We start from the raw sequence: 24,206 nt of genomic DNA, 5'->3' as shown, positions 1-24,206 counted from the left end.
GAGAACTTTCGTATAGTGGCCGCTGTAGTAAGCTGCTGCGCAGCATCGTTTATGCGGACACAAGAATTAATGCACCTTATACTTTTATACACTTGCGTAAACTTCAAAACTTCAGCGGGCGATGTTTTGAGTGCAGAGCTTACCGTCCCGATCGAAAAAGCGGTTGCCGAGTGCGTGTGCACCAAAGCAGCCTGCATCTAGAAAGGGGCGTGAGCCGAAGTAGGAGCATTATCTTAGTCTTATGATTGATGCTGCTCTGTAGGGCTCACCTATTCTTTTTCTTTCACGTAACGGGCCATTGCGAGTGCGCGTGCGTGAATTTTTAAACAGCGGCCGGACTTTGGCTGCTCGGAACTGGAAGAGGTGCCGCGATCGCGCGCTGTGCCCCCCTCTCGATTGTTTTTGTTCTGTTTTGGCTCGGCTCCAGCGTCTGTTTCGGTTTCTTTGTATGGTGCCCCACCTGTGGCAGCTTGTGTGCGATTGCACGGAGAGAACAATTTGTTTCGATCCGATTACGCGGGCATGTAATATTTCGTTCTCGCCGCGTTTTATTAAGGGCGTGCACGGAGCAACTTTGAAAACAGGTGGTAGTTGACGTGCTGGCGGGTAGCGTATGGAGTTACGCCTCGATTTTAGAAATGAACAGTTGAAATCGGATGCGTCCTACGCTCATGCAGGCATCAATAAATGAACGTCGTGGTGTTCTAGTTCACTGCCGGCTTACCGATCGTACCCGTTGTTCCGAGTTGGCAAACTTTTTCGCGGCGGCATGCTCCTGAGCTTATCAGGCGCGGGTGGCAAAGGGAAGTCATTTATAAGCTGTCTTAACGTTTGTTACGTAAATGAAAAGTTTAGTACTGTGGACTCTCGTTAATTCGAACTCGCCTGATCCGAACTGCCGGTTTATTCGAACTTACTATTTGGTCTAGTTAACAGCAAGTGCATTAAAAAGGCCCCCTGTTAACGCGAACTTGGCGTAATTTTAAAAAAAATATTCGGCCCTCTTCGAGATGCAGTTATTGAGAGTGCTTCCAAATATAATCTCTGGCATGTCTAATGACGGTGGTAACTTTCATATCGTTAATCTGTTTTTCTGAACCCTTCACATAAGGATCGTATGCTTTACAGAAAACGGGCTCTAATAATTAGGTGTTACTTTTTGGTTCAGAAATGTGGAAATTTGAGGATTTTTCTGGAAACTTTTCCTAATTCGAGAATTTATCAGGTTGACCATTATACTCAGACTAACACAATTAACTAGTTGTGAGCACATGCTTACTCTGCCACAACTCATGAAATAGTTTAATTCAACAAACTGATTTTTTGAACCCTTCACATAAGGATCGTATGCTTTAATACAGAAAACAGGCTCTAATAATTTGGTGTTATTTTCTGGTTCAGAAATCATGTAGAAATTTGAGGATTTTTCTGGGAACTGTTCCCCAATTCGAGAATTTATCAGGTTGACCATTACTCCGACTAACATAATTACCTAGTTGTGAGCACGTATGCTTGTTCTGCCACAAGACTTGAAATAGTTTAATTCAACAAACTATTAAAGCTAGGCTACAACTAGGAAACATTTTGAGCAGCTCAAGTGTTTCCTTTTTTTTTGCTCCTGTAACTTATTTATTTTCTCTTATCTTCATTTGTGACATTTCCGTGTTTGCTACCTGCTGGGCCTCTGCATGTGTACTCTAGGAAGACAAGCAGTGCCATAGCGGCCGTTTTTCACTCACAGCAGCTTTAGGACAGTGTAAGCTAGCGAGGGGTAGCATTTAATACAATGATGCAAACTCGTGTTCCGGGGTTCTAATATCTGATGGCCACTGGCTGACCTTGTACAGAAGCGAAGCCCTGCCTTACGAGAAGATGGCTAAATGTATACGTTCAAAGAAGGTGACACATAGATCATTAACAACTGTTTGTGGAAAGTACTGTGCTGAAATGGGTGTAATGTAGGGCTGCCAGTTTGTGTATGGCATCTCAGTTAAGCTGTCTGCAGTGGGATAATACATTTGAGAACAGGTTTTTGGGCTGAGATAGGATTAACCCAATTGTCCCAAAACTCTGAGGTGCCAGAATGAAAAGAATTTCGTTTTGCCCAAAATTGAAGGGCCCTATAGTTATATTCCAGCCCCCACAAGTAGCACGATACCGGCATATGTGTACTTGGTGTGCAATTTTTAATATTTATTTGACATATAATTTGCTACCGAGCTCACCATACAAAGAAAGCTAATCTTGTAGGCGGATGCGTATATGTAAGCCTGACGACTAGATATACTTATATTATAATATAAGTTTATAAGTTTGGAGCTTTAGGTTTATACTTATACTGTGGTCACATTTGCATTAAGGAACTCTCCGCACTAACTTTCAAGAGAAACAGTTTCAATGCATTCTAAACTTGACAGCACATTTGAACTTTTGAACTGAACAGATGGGGCAGAAGGCCATAGCTGAACCTTGACATGTGTAGAAAGAGGCTGCTTGTGGTATACAAAATCATACGCATCCTTTCTTCTGTATAGTGGTAGATTATTGATCCAGTAATGGGAATAGTGATCACCTTAATGAATATCATGGTATGAAGCCATATGTCCAAGGAATAAGGTGACTAGTATATCTGGATTAATGGACGTTTCTCTGTTGTCTAAATGTAGGCTGTGCCATTATGTAACGAGCATAGCAGAAAACATAATGACAGATTCAGTAATATATGTAAGTGGTGGATATTTCATCTGTGGAACATTTTTTTTTTTCACCCAAAGGCATCTGGGTGGGCACAGCTGTGTAGGAATGGCTTCTATTTATTGCGTTACGAGTAGTAAATATTATCTCAATTAATGAGGGTATGTACTTTTTTGCTCGAGATGGTGCTTTCGGTTTTTGTCGTCAGTTTGGAAGTTTGCATATCTTGCTTAGCTTCCTGCTGCACTGCATTGCCACATGTAAAATATTGGCTCACATAAATATTTGTTTTGCGTAGATACTTGCTGTGTTATGGTAGTGTTCTTGTGTGCCTTAAGTGACATGCCCATTCAAAGGAAAATAGGTCGATTGCATATCTCTGTTCCTGATGTTGAAAAGGTTATGATTGCTTAATAGATATTTTCTGCATAATAATTTACTATGTACTTTAATCCATTTGATCTTACCATGAAGCATTGGTCACTTTCTGTTCATGTGAATTCAAGCAGAAAAGATGACAATATACTCTGTGTACGGTGGCCAAGCGGTTTGAGCATCCAGCTTGTACGTGGGAGGTGCAGGATTCGATCCTTAGTGCCTCTGGGTAGTTCCCGTTTCCCAATAGGTACAAGCTTTTCCCTGGCCTGGTACTTGTTATTTCTGTTGTGAAGTGGATGGCAGGACAGGTTTTTTACCACACATTGTTTAGATGCAAAGCACCTAGTCCCATAGCTGTTCTTGGCCAAGCTGCCTTTACTTCATTAAAATACATTATTGTAATCATCAATATATTTTACATAATGGGTTGTTTTGTTCTGAAAGAATTCAGCCTGTTTACAAATACGCAGTCATAAATGTGTACAGCTGCACAGAGACAGCTTTGTGATAGTATGCTCTGCATCCCTGATGCCAGCAGCTTTCAAAGGAATCATTATAGTTGCACTTTTCTAATTGAAACTTGCATTTAACACATGAGTATCTTCCGCTCGTTTCCCACTTCAATGTTATGTGCGCATTCAAAAACTGGATCATGTGGAATTGTGAACCATGTTGCCAGCCCATGAAAAGCAAGTCATCAGCATTGCAGAGCAGCTATCCGCATTACTGGAATTTTCATTTGTAGAAATAGGCGACAGATAGGGCATCATAGCAGGGATCTCCAATCATAGTAACTTGCATCTGTCATGAACTGCGATCCTTGTCGATAAACTGCCAAGTGTTTGTTTGCTTGTGCCCAGGGTTCTCTTGAAACTGAGCACCTGTACAGTTAGATACCATGTTCTGTCAGCAGAAAAACAATTGTCAACAGCATTTAGGATCTTAATTAAAAGACACGGCTTTGCTTGTTACTTCTTTCTGGCTTCACCTCCATCATGTCACACTTGTGAAATCATCAGATCATAATTGTATCGAGCACATTTATCATTGAGGGTTATGGCTGCTGCTGTTCAAGAGTGTCGGGGCAGAAAGGAATGAAGGAGTGGGAAGTTAGGTCTGGGGAAAATTTATTTTTCTGTTATTAATTTTTTTAATGGAAGAAGCCAAGAGACCAAGGAAGATACCCGCCATGTTTCTAGCATGATGCTATGCTGTCTGGACTAGTGGCTACCTCATTGCTGTCTTTTGAAAATCTCCCCCAGCCAACAATGTTCCTTTGTCAAGGAAGCTATCGAAAATTCTCCCCCAGCACAAATCCAGTAACTCTCGGGAATTGTCCAAATACAATAGACACATTTTCCTGACAGCCCATTCATGTAAATTGCTAGAACATATCATTTTCAAGCATATCATAGTTTTCTTGAGTCTAACAGAGTCCTGAGTAGCCTCCTGCATGCGTTTCATCATGGAGCACCACTACTCATTAATTGAATTCCCTCCTAACCTCTTTTGTTTTTGTTTTTATATGGGTGAACAGATTGACTACACATATATAAACTTATCATAGGCATTTGACACCATATCCGTCAGTGGAAACTCTTGCAAAAGCGTAATTTTTAGTTAAAGAAACCTTAATCTTGTTAACTCCATAGCTAAATTTCTTTCCTAATGCTCACAGTACGTACATTTCAATTCCACTAGATCATCAGGCATCCCGCAGGGTTCTGCTCTGAGTCCACATCTTTTATTGTTATACGTAAGTGACCTGCTGCTTAATGTAAGAACAAGCACATGGCTTTATATATAATTGACCTACTGCTTAATATAATAACAAGTACGTGGCTGTATGCCTGGCATTTGTATGCTATACATTTAAATCACCCCTGTATCATGATCTTTTTATTAAGTCTTTTTCTAACTGTAAGTGGTGCTCTACATGACAAATGACTATTAATTTCTCCAAAACTCTGTTCATGTTATTATCTGGGCACACATCATTCTTTATTCATATACTCATTCAAACACAATTACCTATAAAGAGTTCTGGAATACAGGTGCCTCGGCCTTGCATTCATGCACGGTGTGTCTTAGTCTAAACAAATCAGTATGATTTCTAACAAAGCTCTGCAAAGCATTGAATAGTGCTTGCGCTACACTTTGCGTGTCGCTCTGTTAGGTACTAAGTTGCATACAAAACCATCCTCCCAATCCTGAAATACGGCCACTTTGTTTGGGATCCTCACTAGCTTGCGTATGCAAACAAATTAAGATCGGTTCAGAAAAAGGCTGTTTGTATTACATTTCACCGATATGACAGATTTTTCGCCTTGTTCTCACCTGTCTAATCTGGAGCTCACTCCACTTTCTTCATGTCGTCACAATGAATATTTAAAGTTCTTGCGCCCATTAACTCAGTGATTTGATTCACTTGGCAACTGATAAAATGCTCTAAACAATTATTGTTACGAGGCTATCACTAACTAAACATTTTACCTTCCAGTCTTTGTACTGACTTGTTCAAATACAGTTTTTTTCATCACACTGTAGAAATTTGTAGCTCCCTTTCTTGTTCTACTCATAGTTTGCCTTTGAAAGAAATTTTATATTGTGCAATTTGTAGCTGACGTGTTCCCACTGCGCATTTTATTGTACTTTCATAATACCTCATATGCTGCTGACTGTTATGATTTATTTGTGCATTTTGCCACAAATTTTGCCACTAGAGTTTGCCACCATTGTTATATAACTTGATATTCTAAATTTACATAGAAACTTCCACAAGACTTTTGAAGTCGTTGAATATTTATGTGATTGCTCATTTACTGGACATTTACAGTGGTTTTTGGTGTTGGCAAATTGAAATGCCGGGGCAGATTCGCAAACTAATAAAATGTGATACTTCTGGTCTTGTGTGTATTTTGTGCTGTCTAATGCCGGTGTTTTTAAAATATAATGTTTATTTAAGAATTTATGAAATACCGCTCACATATTGTATGTTCAAGCAGGAGAAGGCTTACACGTAAGGAACGTCAGTGAACATGATACATAAATCAACGCTAATCACAGATAATGACTGTGACAGTGCTCGTGCCACTCACATGTTTTGGGAGCCTCCTGAAGTACTTACGCTTCACCATAGCACACAATTTCTCGAAAGCCGTATACTTAAATCAACTTGCACATTTTTAATGAGTGTATATTGTGTAGAGCTACAATATACACCCTGTAATGTAAAACTGCTGGCCACTGTGCTTTTACCTAAAGTTTTTGTTTCTCGCATTTTTGCTGTGTGGAAGGGGGTGATGCTATGTTTAGAAAGTTATGGGCTTGTTGAAGTTGAAAGTTTTCTGAACAAAAGGTTGCAATTTTTTTGAGACCTCAGAGAATATTGTCTAGTAGATAATAGCCCAGAAGCCAAATCATGTGATGATTGGAAGAGAGGCCTGGTAATGTCAGTGATTTATAAGGTCTTCCATTCAGAGCTGCTTAACTACTACTTCTTGGTATTCAAATGCTTAACGAGAAGCTGTCTCTGCACATTAGCTTATAGTGAAATACTTCTTGACTTTTCATAGCTGTCAGCTAGGTGATTTCTGACCTAGTTGGTAATGACATTAGCAGATCTCTGACAGCTTATTGAGTATAGCCACTAATTTGAAAATGTGCACTCTTTTTTTTATCTGTTTGTTTCTTACCATTTTGTGTTTGCTTTCTCTTTGTTCTGCAGACGAACGAGAGGATGTGCAGAGAAAAACTTTTACGAAGTGGATCAATTCGCAGCTTGCCAAGGTATGTCTCTTCCTGTGGTTGGGAGTTGGTAAATGAGGAGTGTGTTGCATGGACTATGACAGAAAGGCTAATATTGAAGAGTGTGTCCTGTTTTACATTATGTACCAATTTCCAAACCCTTTTTCTATCCATAGGCTGATCAGCCTCTTGTCAACGACCTCTTTCAAGACTTCAGAGATGGAACTAGGCTGTTGACATTACTCGAAGTCCTTTGTGGCCAACAACTGGTATGATTCAGGCTTGAATGTACACTTAGCTACCAGTGTGGGGTAAAGTAAGAAGTTTCAAGAAACTAATAAATAACCGTAACCAAGAAGTAAGCGCTAGCTTTGCATGGTTCTTGAGATTTTGCATGTACACATTGACAGCGCAAAAGAAAAGCAAGCCCATCAGTGATATTTAGTGTAGACAACATAGTTGAAGCTTAAAGTAAAGAAAGATGGGCGTTCTTTATTTAGAAAATTTCAGTGATACTGAAAATATATGCTGATACAAAGAGATGTACACTGAGGTTAAATATTCACTGTTGAAATTGAAAATAGAGTAATGGAGGCTAAAGGGTTTGTTTGAGGTTTGAAAACAAAAACGTGCATGCCATTTTATTTTTTGCATGTCTGTTAACAAATATATATCATTGCCATTAAAATATTTTCAAGCCAATACCTTTTAGTTTGCTGTTAGTGCGAGCCACAGACAGATGTCCTGATTATGCGTTGCAGCCTATTACAAAATGTTTAATGGACCGAGCGTTGTGTTAACATCATGTATTTAGGGACGCTGCAGACGAATTGATTTTGGCTTATATTGTTTGATTATTGCATTCTAATGGTAAACAGTCTACTTTTGCTGAAAGCAAAGCTTTTGTAAGGTTGAAAAAGTAAGGAAATAAAATGGAGAAATCTGTTCTACAGGCCATTCTTGCAAGAAAAATGCAGTGATGCCAAGCATTATTTTGTTTATGGGTATCTGAGGCTAGCCTACTCTGCCATCTGTTTCTTGTCTGTAATCACAGATTCCTTAATGCTTTTGACATCACTACCAGTGTCGTGAGTTTGGATCCAGGGCCTAGAAAACATTTGTGTTCCGTTTTAAACTTTGAATGTTTTAAACCAATAGATTCATTCTTGGATGCCTTTAATACTTTCTTGGATATATTTGCCATGCAGCTCTGTGTTTAAATGCCTATTGTGTATAATAAGCATACTGCAATGGTTCCTGTGTCTCAACAGAAACGAGAAAGAGGAAATTTGAGAGTTCATCATATCAACAATGTTAGCAGAGCACTTCAAGTTTTGGAAGCTAACAATGTAAGTATTTGCCAGTTGCCTTGACATTGCCTATAGTTACTGAAGATCTCCAATGGCAACTGTAATGCTTAATTTTGGTTTACCTTTATTCTTTGGTACCGTGAAGTGTAACGGTTTTAGTTGCTTCGTTGTGAAAACTGCGAGTATGAAATTATTTTGTGCTCTCTGTTCAAGTAGTACACTTATATGCAGCACGTGACTAGGCAATTACTCCAGGAGAAATGGCAAGAGGTCCTAGCATAAGCAAGCTTGCAATCCAGTTTCATGGTGGCAGCTTTCCCTTTTTGTGTGCCTTTTTGTTTATGATCGATTTTAGTGCATTCTCTCTGTACATTGCAGAAGTTTTACATACGGCTGTTTAAAATACAGTGTAGGTGCGTTGATGACTAATGCCTGCTCACAGGCTTTGTGTGGGTGTCTTGAGGCCCAAGTTTTCCAAATGCATTCATGAAGGGGAGTATTGCGCTTGCACGCATGTGTATCTCACTGAGAGAAGAATTGAGCTTACTATGTGTTGAAATTAACATGTATATCTTTTTCATTGGTTTGTTGCAATAGCTGGTAGAATTTTGGCTAGCATGCTTGAAACATGTGAATCTATTTGCTGCTTCCAGGTGAAGCTTGTCAATATCAGCACGAATGATATTGTTGATGGCAATCCAAAGCTCACATTAGGCCTTATCTGGAGTATTATCCTTCACTGGCAGGTATGTGACAAAATAAGTGATGGTTCATGTCTCTGCAGCTGCTTTAATTGCTTTAATTCCACGTAGGTGCATCATTGTGTGTATCATGTGCATGGGCACCACACTGCTCCTGAAAAAACTCATACCTATCTCACTGGGGTTTGCACATTATTGTGTAAAGAACATTTTACTCATTAGCATGCATATTTTAACATGTACATATGGGCATACAACTTTTTCATGGCAGTAATTATGGCATTCCATGTATGGTTGTATCTAAACAAAGTATGTTTGCTTTTACATTGCTGTTTGTCCAAGCTTTTAAACGTGGGTTAAATAAGTACTCTATTTGGTTCACTAACTGTATTTACTTCTATCTTTTGTGACATTATCTAGTTGCCAATATTTTCAAATATTTTAGAGAGGCAAATTGAAGTATTTTAAAGCAAGGTTTAGAAAAGTTTTGTATCTGGCCATTTGGGACTGGTGTGAATTTTTTCTCCGTGGCGAGGTTTAATCACATAATGGGTAGTAATTGAAGCGATGGGTTGATCTGTGTGGCACTTACACTGTTGAATAGCAATGCCAATTGTTGTTTCTGACTACTGCTGTACATCATTTCTTTTCTCTTCAGGTTCATGGTGTATTGAAAAGGGCATCCAGTGATGTCCATCAAACGAACCTGGAGAAAACTCTTCTCGCTTGGTGCAGAGATGTCACCAAAGGGTGTGTTTTACCATGCAACTTTTGCCAATATGTGCTTACCTTCGCGCACATCATCACTATAATCATAATTACCATCACCATCATCATCATAATTGGAAAATTTTGAAGTACCTTCTCAGGTTTCTCGCCTTATGTCTCATGGAAAACTTGGTCCCCATAAATCAAGCAAGGCTGTTAGAAAACTTGCATTTTGCAATTTGGCTTCTAGATATTGCATATATTCTAGGTGTTTATGTTTCATCATTTTTATTAGTAGCACGGTGCAATGCGTTCAGCAAGCCCAAACAGCCACACATTTGGGATTAGAAGGCAGTGCATGGCATACAATGGCAGAAGTTCAGACTGAACACAAAGACGGCAGATAATTGCACAAACATTTAACTGCCCCATGGGACCACAGTGGAGAATCTACAGGAAATTGCACCAGCTTGAGAAGAGCACTTATATGAATGAGTTCCAACCTAATGAAGCAAGCAAGGTATTAGAGAAATGTTGGAAAGATATAAAAGTTTAAGGTTGTGCTGACAGTGAAAGTTATGTGTGGCCAGCCGACAGCACACAGCTGATTAGTTAGGTGACCTGAATGAATAAAAAAGTGCTGAACTTTATCAAGAGGACAGCGTATGGAAACTGACAGCACTAAGAGTGGTGTAAAATATGTTGTGCATGTGCAGCTTTGCAAAGACAACACCTCTGAACAAGTACGCATTGTAGGGAGAAGAATGGGTCTGTTGTACACAGTAAAAACTGGTTTATTGATCTGATGTCTATGCATAGACTACATTGACGAAAGGGGTTGTGGCGCATTGCTGTGTGGCATTTAAATGCCCTCCTTGCATTTCGTGATAACGGACCTCGATCATAAGTGCACTATTTGCTGCAGTGCTGATTGATACCTGTTGATTATAATTTTCTGTGTCATTGATATGCCTCTTGTCTCTTTTTAGATACATTGGAGTGGAAATCAGGAATTTCACAACAAGCTGGATCGATGGCCTTGCATTCAATGCCATTATACATAAGTTCAGGTAGGTTAGTTATAAGATTTAAATTTATGGATTTCCGCATGAAAGCCGTGTTGCGTTTTGAGCCATCTAATCTTATTTTCATATCTTGACTGGAAACGAAGACCTTGTGCATTATTGTAACCCTGTGTTTGTTGCTGCCTTTTTTTTTTCTTCTTTGTGTAGGCCTGACTTGTTTGACTACAAGAGCCTGCTAAACAAAGACCCGAACTCTCGGCTGGAACACGCCTTTCAGTTTGCGGAAAAGCACTTGGGGATTGAGCGGCTGCTAGATCCTGAAGGTAATGAAATTCCCATGGATGCCACTGCCATCTAACCCTGCCCTGGAGCACTGTTCAAGTGTCGAAATACAGATGGCTAAACACGCTTCTTTGAAGTGCACTTGGTGGTGAGGTGCACAAAGGAGGCCAGACACCGAAAAGCAGCGCACTTGGCTACCTCTGCATTTTAGCAACTTAGGAACCTTATTTATCTTGCCCACTGCAGTGGCTCTGTGGGGGCTTGGCTGCTGAGCCTGAGGGCATGGGTTCAATCCCATTCACAGTGGCTGCGTTTTGATGGAGGCAAAATGCAAGACGCCAGTGTACAGTGTGATGTTGGTGCAAAACGATGGCACCTTATTCCCTCCGCTCATCTCTCTCCCTTCTTCACCCCTTCCCTCATGACGCAGTTAAGCTGTCCACTGAGAAACGAGAAAGTTTCTGTGCTTTTCATTTCCTCAAAACGAATTTTCATTTAATTTTAATAATTATCCTTGTTTCCTTGCTAAGCATCTTGCCCAAGCATGACGTTTTTCTTTCTTTCTTTCTTGTTTGCAGATGTGAACACGCTTCATCCCGATAAAAAGTCTGTCATGATGTACGTCATGTGCTTTTTTCAAGTACTGCACCAGCAAAACATCCCTCTGCGAAAAGGCAGCTCATCAGAGTACTCGGATAGTGAAACTTCATTTCATCAGGTAATCCTGATTCCTTTGCTTTTTTTTTGCGGTTTTGTATGTTTGAGAGTATCTACTGGTATATACCTGTTTCAGCTGGCTGGATGTGGTTCACTTCATGCAGTTTTAGCTAGCCTGTGTTTGTAATTTGTCTGCACTTAGGTGAATTGTCTACTGATTTTGTTATTGCTGTTAGCTATCCTGAACAATTTGTTAAAAGGCACATTAACCTTGCTGGTCTTATACATTTGGTCTTTTTGATATATACCTGTTAAGATAAAATGAACCGCAGTCTTTTCTTTCCATGATGTGAAGCACAGGAAAAGCTTCCACATGGTGTGTGCACTGGAGCTGGTAAAGGCCACTGTTTAACATGGGCACATTTTGTATTATCGGTCATAAGCATTTATGCTACCCTCACTTGTGGAATTTTGTACTTATTATCGCTGTGGTCACTATAGGCTTGTTGCCCTGCTTTTCACTGCATGCAGGTTGCCAGCTTCAGGACGGTGCTCTGTATTGGACACTGCACCATAAAAAAAATCGTTATCTAGGGAGCAATAGTTTTTTTTTTGACAAATCTCAATGAAATTGCAGTGTTATACAGTTTTTTTTTATGCTGATATCAAAATGTGTTGTTAGTTTCTGAGATATCTCTATAAGTTTTAAGTATAATTAGAAATTATTTTGTATTATGTCCAGTATGAAAAAAATGGCTCTGCAAAAAACTATTCTTATAGTGTGAATAGATAGCTAGATGAGTAAAGAATGCAATGTTAGAAGTACATTTTTGACATATCCATTGTCAGTAGCTTTACAGGCCATTGAATTTCGGTCTTCAAACTGTAGTTGCCATGTGGCCGTAATTGCAACAAAATAATTAATTATGCTAGTTAGAATTTGATAACCTGCTCCCAGAATGGCATGCACACCACACTAATCCCCTTGCAGCAAAAGGAATTGTAGTTCTAGTTGCTCTACGTGGTAAGATAATAAGCATGCAGAATTTTCATGAAAGTTGGCCAAAAACAGTACCTGAGCTCCAGCTTGGCAATTTTTGATCCCTGGTTATGGTTAGGGCCGTGAAAAATGCTATGAAGCATATTAGTTCGTTTCCCTGTCTCACTGGTTCCTTCAAGTGCCCGAAGCACTTGAGTGCCCTAGGGGAGGGTCTCCCTCTTTCCTTTGATAAGGCTGGAGTCTTATCAAGATAAGTGTGTCGTCTTGCATGTCTGGCATAGTTTTTTCTTTACGAGCGGTCTGCTTTCAAGTGAAGTTGGAAGGCAACACCTTATGCTGTTTGTACTGGAACAGAATTTTGGCAAGGTGACAGCGGTGTAGTCTGTGCATGTGGTTTGTGTGCTAAAGTGCAGTTGCAACGGATTTGCTCTTGAACTTGTGTTTGGGATGTCAGATCTTCAGGTAGGCAGCTTATTGTTGACGTTGAGTATGGGTGACATTCCTTCCTTTTGACTCACCTTCTTGGGAACCCTGGCTCTCTTTTATTCTGGTTATCTGCCCTATCAGTGTAAAATTACATTACTTCGTTGAACCAAGCAGATGTTTATTTCGATTTTCTGTTGTGCTGCTAAAAATCTTTGGCACATACAGACATGCTCAGCATGGCTTGCAACAAGCAAGATGGTGTTGGGGGCTTTCTTCGGGAAGGATCAGGTACATTGTGGTGATTAAATTACATGCATATAGCTTTCGGTCGAAAGGGTGGGACTGTCTGCAGTGTCTGTGACTGTGCATGCAATTGTCGCAAAATGCAAACAGCACTACAGTTGTCAGCACGTTGCAGGTCATACTGAGCGCGACTGCACATTTGGCTTAGTGTATACATATTTGTACACTGTAGAAGTTTCGAAGTGTTCTAAGTTGTTGCAGGGAAGCACTTTCAGCACTTTTGTTCTGGTTGATTTTGTTATTCAGAAGAAGGCAAGGCATTCAGAAAGTTTAGAGTAAAATTGAATATAATTTGAAATAAATTATTGAATGAGTTATTACTCTGAACTTTCACATCGTGTATCTTTAAGATGTTTAGAATATACTGCCTATTGTTTTCATTCCACTCAGGTAAATGTTGTAGCCCTCTCGGTTCATAACAAGAGATGACCCTTAACTTGTTCACGTAGCATCTTGAAATGTTGCGATTTATCCGTTGTAAAGGCAACTGTTGACAGAATATCTAATAATTTTGGTTCCTGCCAGAAATGCTGTAAAGAAGCCTTGTTTTATGCCTGCAAAGCAAATTTTGGGGCAAGCATGGCTTTACTGTCCGCTGCCTCTCAGTAACAAACCTAAATACAGTAAGATGTCATGAAACATAATTACACAAGAAGAAAACACTGGTTAGGAGTACAGGACACATTGTAGGTTGCTTTGGTAAGCAGTCTTAATGTAACATGCAAGGTCCCAGAGGAAAAAAAGGCCATACGCTGCATACGCTGTGCAGGCTGCATTTGAATCATTACGCACATGTGCATGAACCCAGGAGTGCAGTAGTAAGTACATGGCGGCCTGGGTGGCATGTCTGGGCAGGACGCATACTGTAACAGCAACATGTGTAGCATACACCCCACTAAACAAGTTTATTTGAGCAGCCCCTTAGGTTATGGCTCTACTCTTTATTTTTCTTTTTTTTCCCATTTCTTTGGTTGTTTATATTGACTTGCAAAAATCGGTATGTTGCATAATGTGGATATGCGACTAGCAATGGGTTATTGTCATTGAAAAAAAGCATTGTGCCACTGTAGTTAAAGTGCGGTGAGTGTGAAAGAGGCCACAGTTTGACATAAAAGACCTAAAGTTACTCTTAACATGGGCAGTGTAACTGCATGCAAATCCAACACTGGTGTCACATGGCCTTTATCAGTGGTTATTTTGTTTACTATCCTCACTGGGCATGTGTTGGTCCTTTTGTGCTGATACTGACGACAAACTAGAAGTGGTGTATATCATGAGTCGCTTCTTATGGGAAACCCTTGATGACAGTCAACTGACTCAGGGCCATACATAAGACTATTTATAGTGTTTTTCCATTCTTTATCATTGGTACAGAACCACAACTTTCGGTTAAGCAGCAACATCCAGTGGCAAAAAAAAAAGGAGGTTTTTGATGAGAACAGATGACATCACCGTTACACCCAAGCCTTTTCTTTGGTGCTAGGGCGTAGTGGATAAATTTTGCATTTCTGAATGCGGAAGGTGACATTTTGAATCCTCTTGCTGTACTAAGGCTTTTCCTTTAGCTCTTTCGGGCTAAAATTCAACAGCTTGCAAACAGCGTCCAATCTCCCTTGGATGTATGTTACTTTTTAGGTCAAATGATAGGTGTTCTTGAGCTGAAACCGCTGTTCAGAAAGGTGTCAGGTGCAGCTGGAAATTGTGGCTCTGTGCTGTTGACAGAATAGAATTACGCCTTTCTATAAGCCTAGAATTTATAAGTTCATAGGGTGATACTAGATGACAACCACAGAAACTGCCTTTGGGACTTTGAAACTTTTGTAAAGATTGGGCAAACAATAATGCTTTGTTAAGCACAGTCTTTTTCATCACATAGGATGTCGGAAAAGGCGCCAGCCCTCTGCAGGCAGCTAAAGGTGGAGCAGTGGGCGGGGCCAGTTCCACTCGTGGGGTCGCCACCAACGTGAACAGTTACCAGAGCAGTTTGGAAGAAGTGCTGACCTGGCTGCTGGAGGCAGAGGACCGGCTGGTCAATCTGCCCCCCATCGGCAACACTGTGGCACAAGTGAAGGATCTCTTCCACACGCACGAGGTGAGGGATGGATTCGGACTGCATTCACACCTTTGTGATGCTGTATTGCTGCTGGAACCTTTTTCTTAGTGCTTGTACAACTTTTTGGTCTACATTAGTGACAGGGGTAACATTAAGAGAAAGGAATAGAGCAAAGGTGATTATAGTTTACACGCAAGAGTTAATTATGTCCTAGCTGAAATCAGGAAAAAGAAATAGTTGTGGGTGGGGCATGCAATATGCAGTGTACTTAACCAGTACTCTGTTAGAATAACAGAATGGGCTCCAAGTGAAGGTAATTACCTTCACTTGGAGTGAAGGTAATACCTTACAGGGGGTAGAGGATCAGGTGGGCAGACGAGACTAGGAAATTTGTTGGATTAGGTAGGCTACATCTGGGGCAGGACAATGCTAATTGGAAATGAATGGGAGAGGCCTTTGTCAGTGAACACAGCTGGGACGCTGCTGCTGATGATCATGGTGATGAAAATGATGCTGATGATGATGAGTTTTTTTTATAAAAGAAATGAAACGAAATTATTTTTTTTTTGAGGAAAGGAAATGATGCAGTAATTGTCTCACATATGTTGATGGGCATGGGAACTGGGCCATAAGGGAAGGGGTAAAGGAGGGAGTGAAAGAAGAAAGGAAGAAAGAAAGAGGTGCCGAGTGAATAATTTTGACCACCTGGGGATCTTTAACCTGCACTGACATTGCAGACCTAGCACATGGGCTTCTTTTGGGTTTCGCCTTCATTGAAAGGCGGCCCGCTGTGGTCGGGTTGGAACTAGGGTCTCCGGCTCAGTAGACAAGGGCCTTAAACACTGAGTCATCACAGGGGGTGTGTGGACAGGGTCAGGAGCTCATATGGTGGAAAAATCCTCCTCCTCCTTTTCCTTCGCTTAGGGTGCTAGGGTGTCTAGCCAGAATTGTGAGACAGGTGTCATTTCCTTTCCTTAAAGCCAATTTTCATTTCATTTTCCTTCCCTTAAGGCGAGATATGTGAGACAGGCCTCCTTTTCTTAAATTGTCCAATGGGCTCCCACCGAAGAAGGGGGATGGGGAAGAAGGGGGATGGCGGGGGCGGGGATGGGGTGGGCTTCTTGGCAATGCCTCATGGCGTCTCACTCTTAAAGATGAAGCTTAAGCGTCCTCTAAATTTTTTTGATTTTGCATGTTGCTGTATTGCTCCTGTTGCTGTATTGCATGTTGCTGTATTGCCGAACGGGCGATGGGGTGGGCTTCTTGGCAACGCCTCAACACGCTATCGCGTCCCACTCTTAAAGATGAAGCTTAAGTGTCCTCCAAATTTTTTTTATTTTGCATGTTGCTGTATTGCTCCTGTTGCTGTATTGCATGTTGCTGTATTGCCGAACAGATGATACACATTTGGCAACGCCTCAACACGCTGTGCGTCTCACTCTTAAAGATGAAGCTTAAGCGTCCTCCAAATTTTTTTGATTTTGCATGTTGCTGTATTGCTCCTGTTGCTGTATTGCATGTTGCTGTATTGCCGAACGGGCGATGGCGTGTGGACTCCTTGGCAACGCCTCAACATGCTATCGCGTCCCACTCTTAAAGATGAAGCTTAAGCGTCCTCCAAATTTTTTTGATTTTGCATGTTGCTGTATTGCTCCTAATCTCTATCATTAGTTGAGTTAACCCGGCACTCTGCGGTTTCCTTAATCATGTAAAAGCTTTAACTATTGCCATAGCAATAAATTTTGTGACCTTATCATCACTCTGCATGGTTTTTTTCCATTCTTTGAGTTAAGCTTTCCTTCCTTTGATGCCCCCCTCCCTTTTCTTTTTCTACTCTAATAGATGACTGGTTTTCTGCTTTACTCAACTCATGTCATGTTTTAGTCCGTTCTTTTCTCTTAACTTTATGCATAACATCATGTTTTCTAAGGCACTCTGCTGTCTCTACTTCTTAATGTTACACCTATCATTGCCTTTCCATTGCTTGTTGCTTCAGCTTCAGTGTTCTTTGGGGCTTGTTTTGTTAATCTCCAATCTGATGTGGTGTCTGGTAAATGTGCCCTGTAATACTCCGAGTTGGTAATAATTTTTCTTTTCGGTTTCAGGATTTTATGCTGGAGCTGACGAGAAATCAGGGCCGCGTGGGAGAAGTGCTCCAGGAAGGGCAGCGGGTCATCCGTGAGGCTGGCATATCGGCACAGGAGAAGGAGGAGATCAAGGTTCAAATGTCATTGCTCAACACGCGCTGGGAGAGTCTCAGGCACAGCGCCATGGACATGCAGACAAAGCTACAGGAAGCCCTGATGAAGTTGCAGCAGCAGCAACAGCACGCCTTGCGTCAGTGGCTGACGGAGACAGAAGACAGAATAAGCCGGTTTGGACCCGTTGGACCCGACTTGGAGACAGCGCGACGACAAATAGAGGAGCATAAACAACTTCAAGACGACATAGAGAAAGAGCAAGCAGTAGTCAACTCCCTGTCAAACATGGTTGTTGTTGTGGATGAGGCTAGCGCTGAAAATGCATTCTCAGCCCTGGAGGATGAGTTGGCGGCGCTCGGCGAGCGCTGGTCGACGGTGTGCAGCTGGGTAGAGAGGTATGGTGAGCAGCTGGAGGCCCTGATCAACACGCTGCAGCTGCTGAGCACGGAGGAGCCGCGGCTGCAGCAGTGGCTGCTCATGCAGGAGGCGCAGCTGTGCCGCATGGAGAAGGCTGACGCTACCAGGGCTTCAGTGCAGGAGGTGCTGGACATGGTCAAGTGTCTTCAGGTGCTGGAGCAAGACCTAGACTACCATAACAAGCGCCTTGACAACATATCGAACGAGATCCAGAAAACAATCAAGGTTCTCGACAAGGGCTCCTTGGCCGCAACCGAGCTTTCTCGCAAGCAGGAGCAGCTGACCCATCGCTGGGATGCCCTGCTCCAGAAAATGGAGAACATGAGCAGAAAGTTGGCCAAGGGCAGCACAGAGCAGAAGGTGAAAGCAGAGGCCGAAGAAAAGGCCTTTACTTATAGCCTTTTCAAGAAGGAATCGTATGGCAGCTCTCCAAGAACTGCTTTGGGAAGAGAGCCCCTGTCTGACTTTGGAGCCAAGAAGCGGCGTCTGGACAGCTGGAAGGTGAAGGAATGGCAGAGGGCCCTTGAAAACGTCACAGCCTGGCTCGAAAAAGTGGAGAATCAACTGGGGATTGATCCTGAACGACCACTGTCGCAGGAGCAGCTCAAGGCACTTCTAGAGCGCATGAGCACTGAAGAGTTGCAGGCGCTGACAGAGGATGTGGAGAGGCAAGTTGCCATGAACAAAGGAGAAGTAGCCCAACTTGTTCAGCAGGGCAGGGATGTCGTCGAAGGCCTCGATGCAGTTGGCGAGCAAACGAAAGAGGTGCAGGGAGTCCTGCGGGAGGTGGAGGTGCGCTGGCACGAAGTTCAGAACATGGTGCAGTCCCAGCGAGAGCACCTGGAAGGGCTGCATGCTTGCCGCGAGCTCCAGGCCGAAGGGGACGCCCTCGAACGCCTGTTGGCCTCGCATCGGCGCTGGCTGGAGAACTCGCAGGCTACGGCTCGGCAGCGGAAGGAGACAGACGACTTGCGGAGGCTGCTGGAGCAGTGCAAGGTATGACTACATCTGTCGTCAGGCATATTGTCGTCATGCACACTGGTGCACATTGCCATCATGGTTGCGCTTCAATGCAAGATTAGTTTGTGACATCAGATAGTTCACTTGCTGCAATGCTTAGCCTTTCCTTGAATGCTGCCTAGTTAGCCAAAATGGGTAGTGTCATTGATATAGGAAGTGGTTGCAGTCTTCAGAATCCTGATTCAATAACTGGTGATATCATTGGCTAGTTACATTACTGCAGACTTTTTTTGTGTGTGTGGAGTTTCTGTTATGGCAGTTCTGTTGGCGTGATTTTGCCCATCGCCAGGCCTGTCTTCCAATGTCTTAGGGATTTGAGTTTCTACATCCTATCTCCTTAGTGTGGAAGTATAAAGCCATTGCTAATGCCAAAAGGGGGCGACATTGCTTCTACTTCACGTTTTATCACAGACAGGGCGGTCACTTGAGCAGTTGTGGCCTGTAGTTACTCAGGCCACTTAGCGATTAATCATTGTTGAGACACTTTGTATTCAGTTTGTGATCTTGCTGGGTTGGCATATTTATCTGACAGAGCTACTGCTGTGTCAGTGTCGGATGTGGAATAGGGCCATTTTCTTTCAGAAGAGTGTTTTATGCAGTGGGATGTCAAACCTGTGAACTTTCGAACCATGCTCTTCTTGTAGGTTCCACTAAAATCCTTGTCATAGTTATCGCTAGGAAACTGCCCCATCTTGATTACCAGTCCAGACAGAAAAGGGCTGTTTGTAACTTCAGTTTTCCGCATGTAACGCTCTGCGCAAGCATACATATTGAGCCTGTGCAGCACGGTCGGATTGTCTAGGCTTTCACATGTCTCTTTATTGCTTCATTCTTTTCAGCGCTTGGAAGCTATGAAATAATTGTTTGATTCTTCCCCAGATGAGGCTGAAAACACTGGACAGCCAGGAGGACAAGGTGCTGAGGCTGCAGGAGAAAGGACAGGCGCTCCAGGCCAGGGTGCCCACGCTGAGTGCAGAGCCAGTCTTCGGGCAGCTGGAGCAACTTGCCAACCAGTGGGCAGAGACAGGAACCAAGATAGGTGGGCCACAACCACAAAACTGGGCTTATCAGGAGGGTACACCATGCACTATGTACGATAGTGTGAGAACGTGCTTTACAGGAAGAAAAAGAGTCATCTGGAAAATCTTGGGTTCCATTTGAATTGGGTTGGTTGCCTAGCGGTTTGATGTGCCTCTTTTTGTTGGTCCGTCCTCTGCTTATAACTTGTCTACTTTGGCTGGCTAACCTTTGTGCCGATCCTTCTGTGTTTTTATTCTACTCCTAGTTTTTCCAAGTGTATTTTTTAGTTGGGGGGGTGTGCCTAGTTTTATTTCCCATTTTTCTCGTGCTGCCGCACTTCTTATTTGTGATTCACTTGAGGGTCCGCAACTGGACAATGTTTCAAAACACTACGGCTTGTGCGCTGCATGGCGTTTTTCTGACCTGATTTTCGCTTGCACTGAAACAAGGTACTGTCTCAAGTGCACTCATTTTGCGCACAGTAAGTGACGGGAGCAGATTTAAGTGGGCGTTATTTAAAGCCATAGAAAAGAATAATTAATCTTCTCTTGCAAAATACTTTTCAAAGTGTGGAAGTTTCTCTCAGCAGTGCAAACACTTACTAGTCAGTGCATGCACTGAGTCCTTTTCTTTGAGAAGAACGTGCAGGTGCCTGTCTTGAGCTGTGACACTCCCATGCGGTGTTCTTTCTGCAGCTGACCTCGAAGCGCAGCTGAGTCGGTCTCTCGAGCGGGCTCCGCCCCCCAAGCTGTTGGAAGCTGTAGATGCGCTGGATGCCTGGATTCGGAGCGTCCAGCAGGCTCTGGAATCGGAGAAGTCTCAAGTGGACAGCATGGAAGCCATGGAGGATCAGCTGCAGAAATACAAGGTAGGCACTGCATGCCTCGCTTGCATTCCCAGTTGTTATGCAGGGGCAGTACACTCCCTGTATTATGTTCATTCTCAGACTGAGTTTTGTGGACCATGCACTTAAATCTGTGCATGCTTCAACTCCCACTGTTCCTTTACTGACTTTATTTTAGAGCCAATCATGCTGTAATTGCTTATAGCAGTATGTAAACTGTTTCACTGTTTAGCTAGTCATTATTAATTGAATTTGGCCATGTTTTGAGGGGCTTTGTAGCTGCATACATTTCATTGCGTGCACTTCAGTCTGGAATTGATGGGAGCCAAGACATGCGGGGTTCTTGAGCACCTTTTTAAAACTGTTGGGGTTCCCTGAGGTTAAAGTGATTGAGAGCCCCTGACCTCTAGCAATTTATGTGTGGGAAGCCACATGTACAGAACCGATATTGAAGTGTTGGTTCTTTATAATGTAGCGTGGCCAAGTAGGGATGTTGTAAGCTTACCAGGCAGAGCATGTTTCTTTAAATGTTACAGCTATGCCTTATTCTCATTTTACGCTCCAGATGTCACACATCTGAATGTCCTTGGGAAACCAGTATACCATTTTGGATGGCTGCTCAAAAAAGTTATGCCGCAAAGCCAGAGATAAAAACAATAAATATTTGGCTGCTAGTACTTTCATTTGGTAAAACAATGAAAAAGGGAAGAAAGAAAGAAAAAGAAAGTAGATGGTAAAGATTGAAAACAATGGGGAGGATGTAGGATGAAACACGTAAGGCAGTTGAGTATTTGAGGGTGAACTTACTGAGGGTGAACACGCATGTATTTCTTGGGATGTTCACCTTTGTGTGCACTCTTTTAACATGCTTTTTAATGCTTGTTAAACCAGCCAGCCTTGGACAGTTCAAAATGCAACTCTGGGATGCTTTAGAGGATTGCGTATTTCAGTGCAGTTTTTCTGTTGAACTTTCCTTTGTTTCCTGGTAATTTCCACCAGATCTGGCAGCCGTGGCGTTTCGTTCCTGTGCAAATTGATTTTTAAGCTCGCCATTTTCATGGCCTCAGTCCAGGCAAATTCTGTTTGGCAAAATTAGGTTTGCGACGTCACAAGCATTACCTGCATGAAAAAAGTATTTTCAGGATTGCATGGGCTCATTTAGTCGTTTTGTGAAGGACTTCATTGTTTCCTGTTGCCATTTCAGCCATTCATTGCTGATATGAGTATCTTTCTATAATGTTTGGGCCATCATCACTACACAATGTGAAGCTGTGCCCATGGTCACACAGCTGGATTTCGGTTTTGGTTTGTTGTTTTCGCTGTTTTACAATGCATTCGTTCAGTAGTTTGAAAAATTTGCGAAAGTTAATATTGCGAAAGCATTAGAGCTCACAGCAACAGAAAAACATGGCTCCATCTGTCACGAAATTCCCTGATTGGTTGAGAATGATGATGTCACAGGGTCAAATAACATGTCCGAGCTCTGATTGGTCGACAAAGTGTGTGATATCATGAGACCACGTGACACCACTGAGGTAGCAGGTGGTTGTTCTTAAGAAGAACATTCAGCGAAAAAGGAGGTTGTTGACGGGATTTGGTCCTTCAACATACATGAAGACGAAGGAGAATCATACAAAGATGAACTTGACATGGAGGCACTACTCATCGCATCAAAAATGTGTGCATGCATGTAAGGATATGATAGCAGTAAGCAATGATAGTAGTGTGTACAGTGTTTCCAAACTCAGCAGGTCCACTCTCATTCGCTGTTTCAGCAGTATAATTGAAGAGGATCGGTTGAGAGGCAGACGACTGTGGAGTAGTAGCAGCACAATTCCCCAAAGAACTGACACAGACAAATTGATAGCAGCGCCACCAGTGAAAATTCTCATGCTATCGCATTGCACCAACTTGTTATCGCATTGAAGATGACTTAAGCATCCCCATAGTTTTTTGGGTTTTTTTTGCCGTGTGAAGAAGACTGCCCAAAAAATCTGATGCTACCATGAACTCAAAAATGTTCAGAAAACTCCTGGAATTGCTGTTTAAACTCACATGTGTGTCCTTCCCTGTTTCTTCCCGTTTCTGCAGGAAATGCAGAGCACTGTTGACGAGGAGGAGTCGAACCTGCAGTATGTCACCAGCACTGGCAAAGAGCTGCTCCGAAAGGAGCCGGATGCCCCATGGGCCCGTGAACTGCGGGACAAACTGCACGGCCTGAGCAACTGCTGGGACCGAGTCTGCTCGTTGCTGAAAGAACGACTCCAGTTCTTACGAAAGTATATGGTGATCCTCAAAAGGTTTCAGGTAAGGAAAAAGCAAGGGATTGCAGTCCTGTCTGACTGACCCAAGATCACTACATTAGTTACAATTATAGTGTCTGATTTTCAGCTCACAAATGCTTAAATTAAATGTTGCAGTGTATTACGAAAATAAGCTTGCTGATGTGCACAAATGATGACCTTTTTGAACAAGCAGAAATACAGTAGAACTCTTTAATTCGAACTCAAAGGGGACTGGAAAATTGTTTGAATTAAGCGAAGTTTGAAGTTTGAATTATTGAATGGGCGAACCCGAAGCAGTCACATCTAGACTCGTTATCGCGAGCTAGGCGCTACTACACGTTTGTGGCGGGCATATTCTGAGAATTAAATGCATCCGGTCCTAATGTTAAATAAAATAAATTGATCGGCCAGTTATGCACCAGAAACAAGTACTGGAATGCATTCGCGTGAGCAGCGAGCTTTAGTGCATGAATATATGACACTATTTATGCTCCAAAACATGTTTATTTTTAGGGAAGGGTTGTTAAAATTAAAAGCAATCAGCGAAGTGCATTTGCTTGCGTTTCTTCTGCCGAGACTCCATCAGCATCATCTGCAGCTTGCCCAAAGCTCCTGCGCTACGTCACAATTCTCACGGACAGAGAAGTGGCGTGCTGCAGCATCGAGCGCCGACGCTACTTCATGTGCACTTGGTGGTGGCATAGTCTCGTTGCCGCCGTCGACTCATCTCTGTTGGCTCTTCTCACCGCACGTGAACCCTGGGAGATCTGGGAGCATGCAGCCTCAATTATATCGGCGTCACTCAAGGGCTCCAACCTCTCCACGCTGCTGACCACGTAGCTCGTGCTCGCGGCACCAACAAAAGCCGTCATCGCCCGAACCGCCATATTACATTGTTTATACCACGTGATCATGACCCAGCGACCGCGGCACACGAAAACCTGGAACGGCTCGCGCCGAAGCATCAACGGTGCGGGCAAGTGCTCCGGCAGCGAAAACTTGCTACGGCATGCACCGGGGCACGGGCTCCCTGAGCCTCGTGCACTCGGGTTTTATTTTTCCTTTTCTGTTGTTTTACGTCTCTGGTAAATTTGGAGCATGTTTTACTCGCTATGGGTCAACTTTTATCTACAAG

The 24,206-nt window shown here is 42.6% G+C and overlaps 1 protein-coding gene across 1 annotated transcript in view; it reads left to right on the top strand.

Moving 5' to 3' along the window:
* Dys (Dystrophin) overlaps positions 1 to 24,206 on the top strand; it is a 421,748-nt gene that overhangs the window by 83,301 nt on the left and 314,241 nt on the right. Inside the window, exons 2-14 of the mRNA XM_077631460.1 lie at positions 6,800 to 6,861; positions 6,996 to 7,088; positions 8,091 to 8,168; positions 8,783 to 8,875; positions 9,489 to 9,580; positions 10,528 to 10,608; positions 10,771 to 10,886; positions 11,424 to 11,563; positions 15,108 to 15,323; positions 17,390 to 18,898; positions 19,802 to 19,961; positions 20,638 to 20,810; positions 22,878 to 23,093. Coding sequence (XP_077487586.1) covers positions 6,800 to 6,861; positions 6,996 to 7,088; positions 8,091 to 8,168; positions 8,783 to 8,875; positions 9,489 to 9,580; positions 10,528 to 10,608; positions 10,771 to 10,886; positions 11,424 to 11,563; positions 15,108 to 15,323; positions 17,390 to 18,898; positions 19,802 to 19,961; positions 20,638 to 20,810; positions 22,878 to 23,093 — 3,029 coding nt within the window. The remainder of the gene's footprint in view (positions 1 to 6,799; positions 6,862 to 6,995; positions 7,089 to 8,090; positions 8,169 to 8,782; positions 8,876 to 9,488; positions 9,581 to 10,527; positions 10,609 to 10,770; positions 10,887 to 11,423; positions 11,564 to 15,107; positions 15,324 to 17,389; positions 18,899 to 19,801; positions 19,962 to 20,637; positions 20,811 to 22,877; positions 23,094 to 24,206) is intronic.

This window comes from Amblyomma americanum, chromosome 7 (assembly GCF_052857255.1).
Source record: "Amblyomma americanum isolate KBUSLIRL-KWMA chromosome 7, ASM5285725v1, whole genome shotgun sequence".
Classification (NCBI taxonomy): domain Eukaryota; kingdom Metazoa; phylum Arthropoda; class Arachnida; order Ixodida; family Ixodidae; genus Amblyomma; species Amblyomma americanum.
The sequence above is the reverse complement of the archived record's forward strand: the minus strand, read 5'-3'. Positions and strand labels throughout refer to the sequence as shown.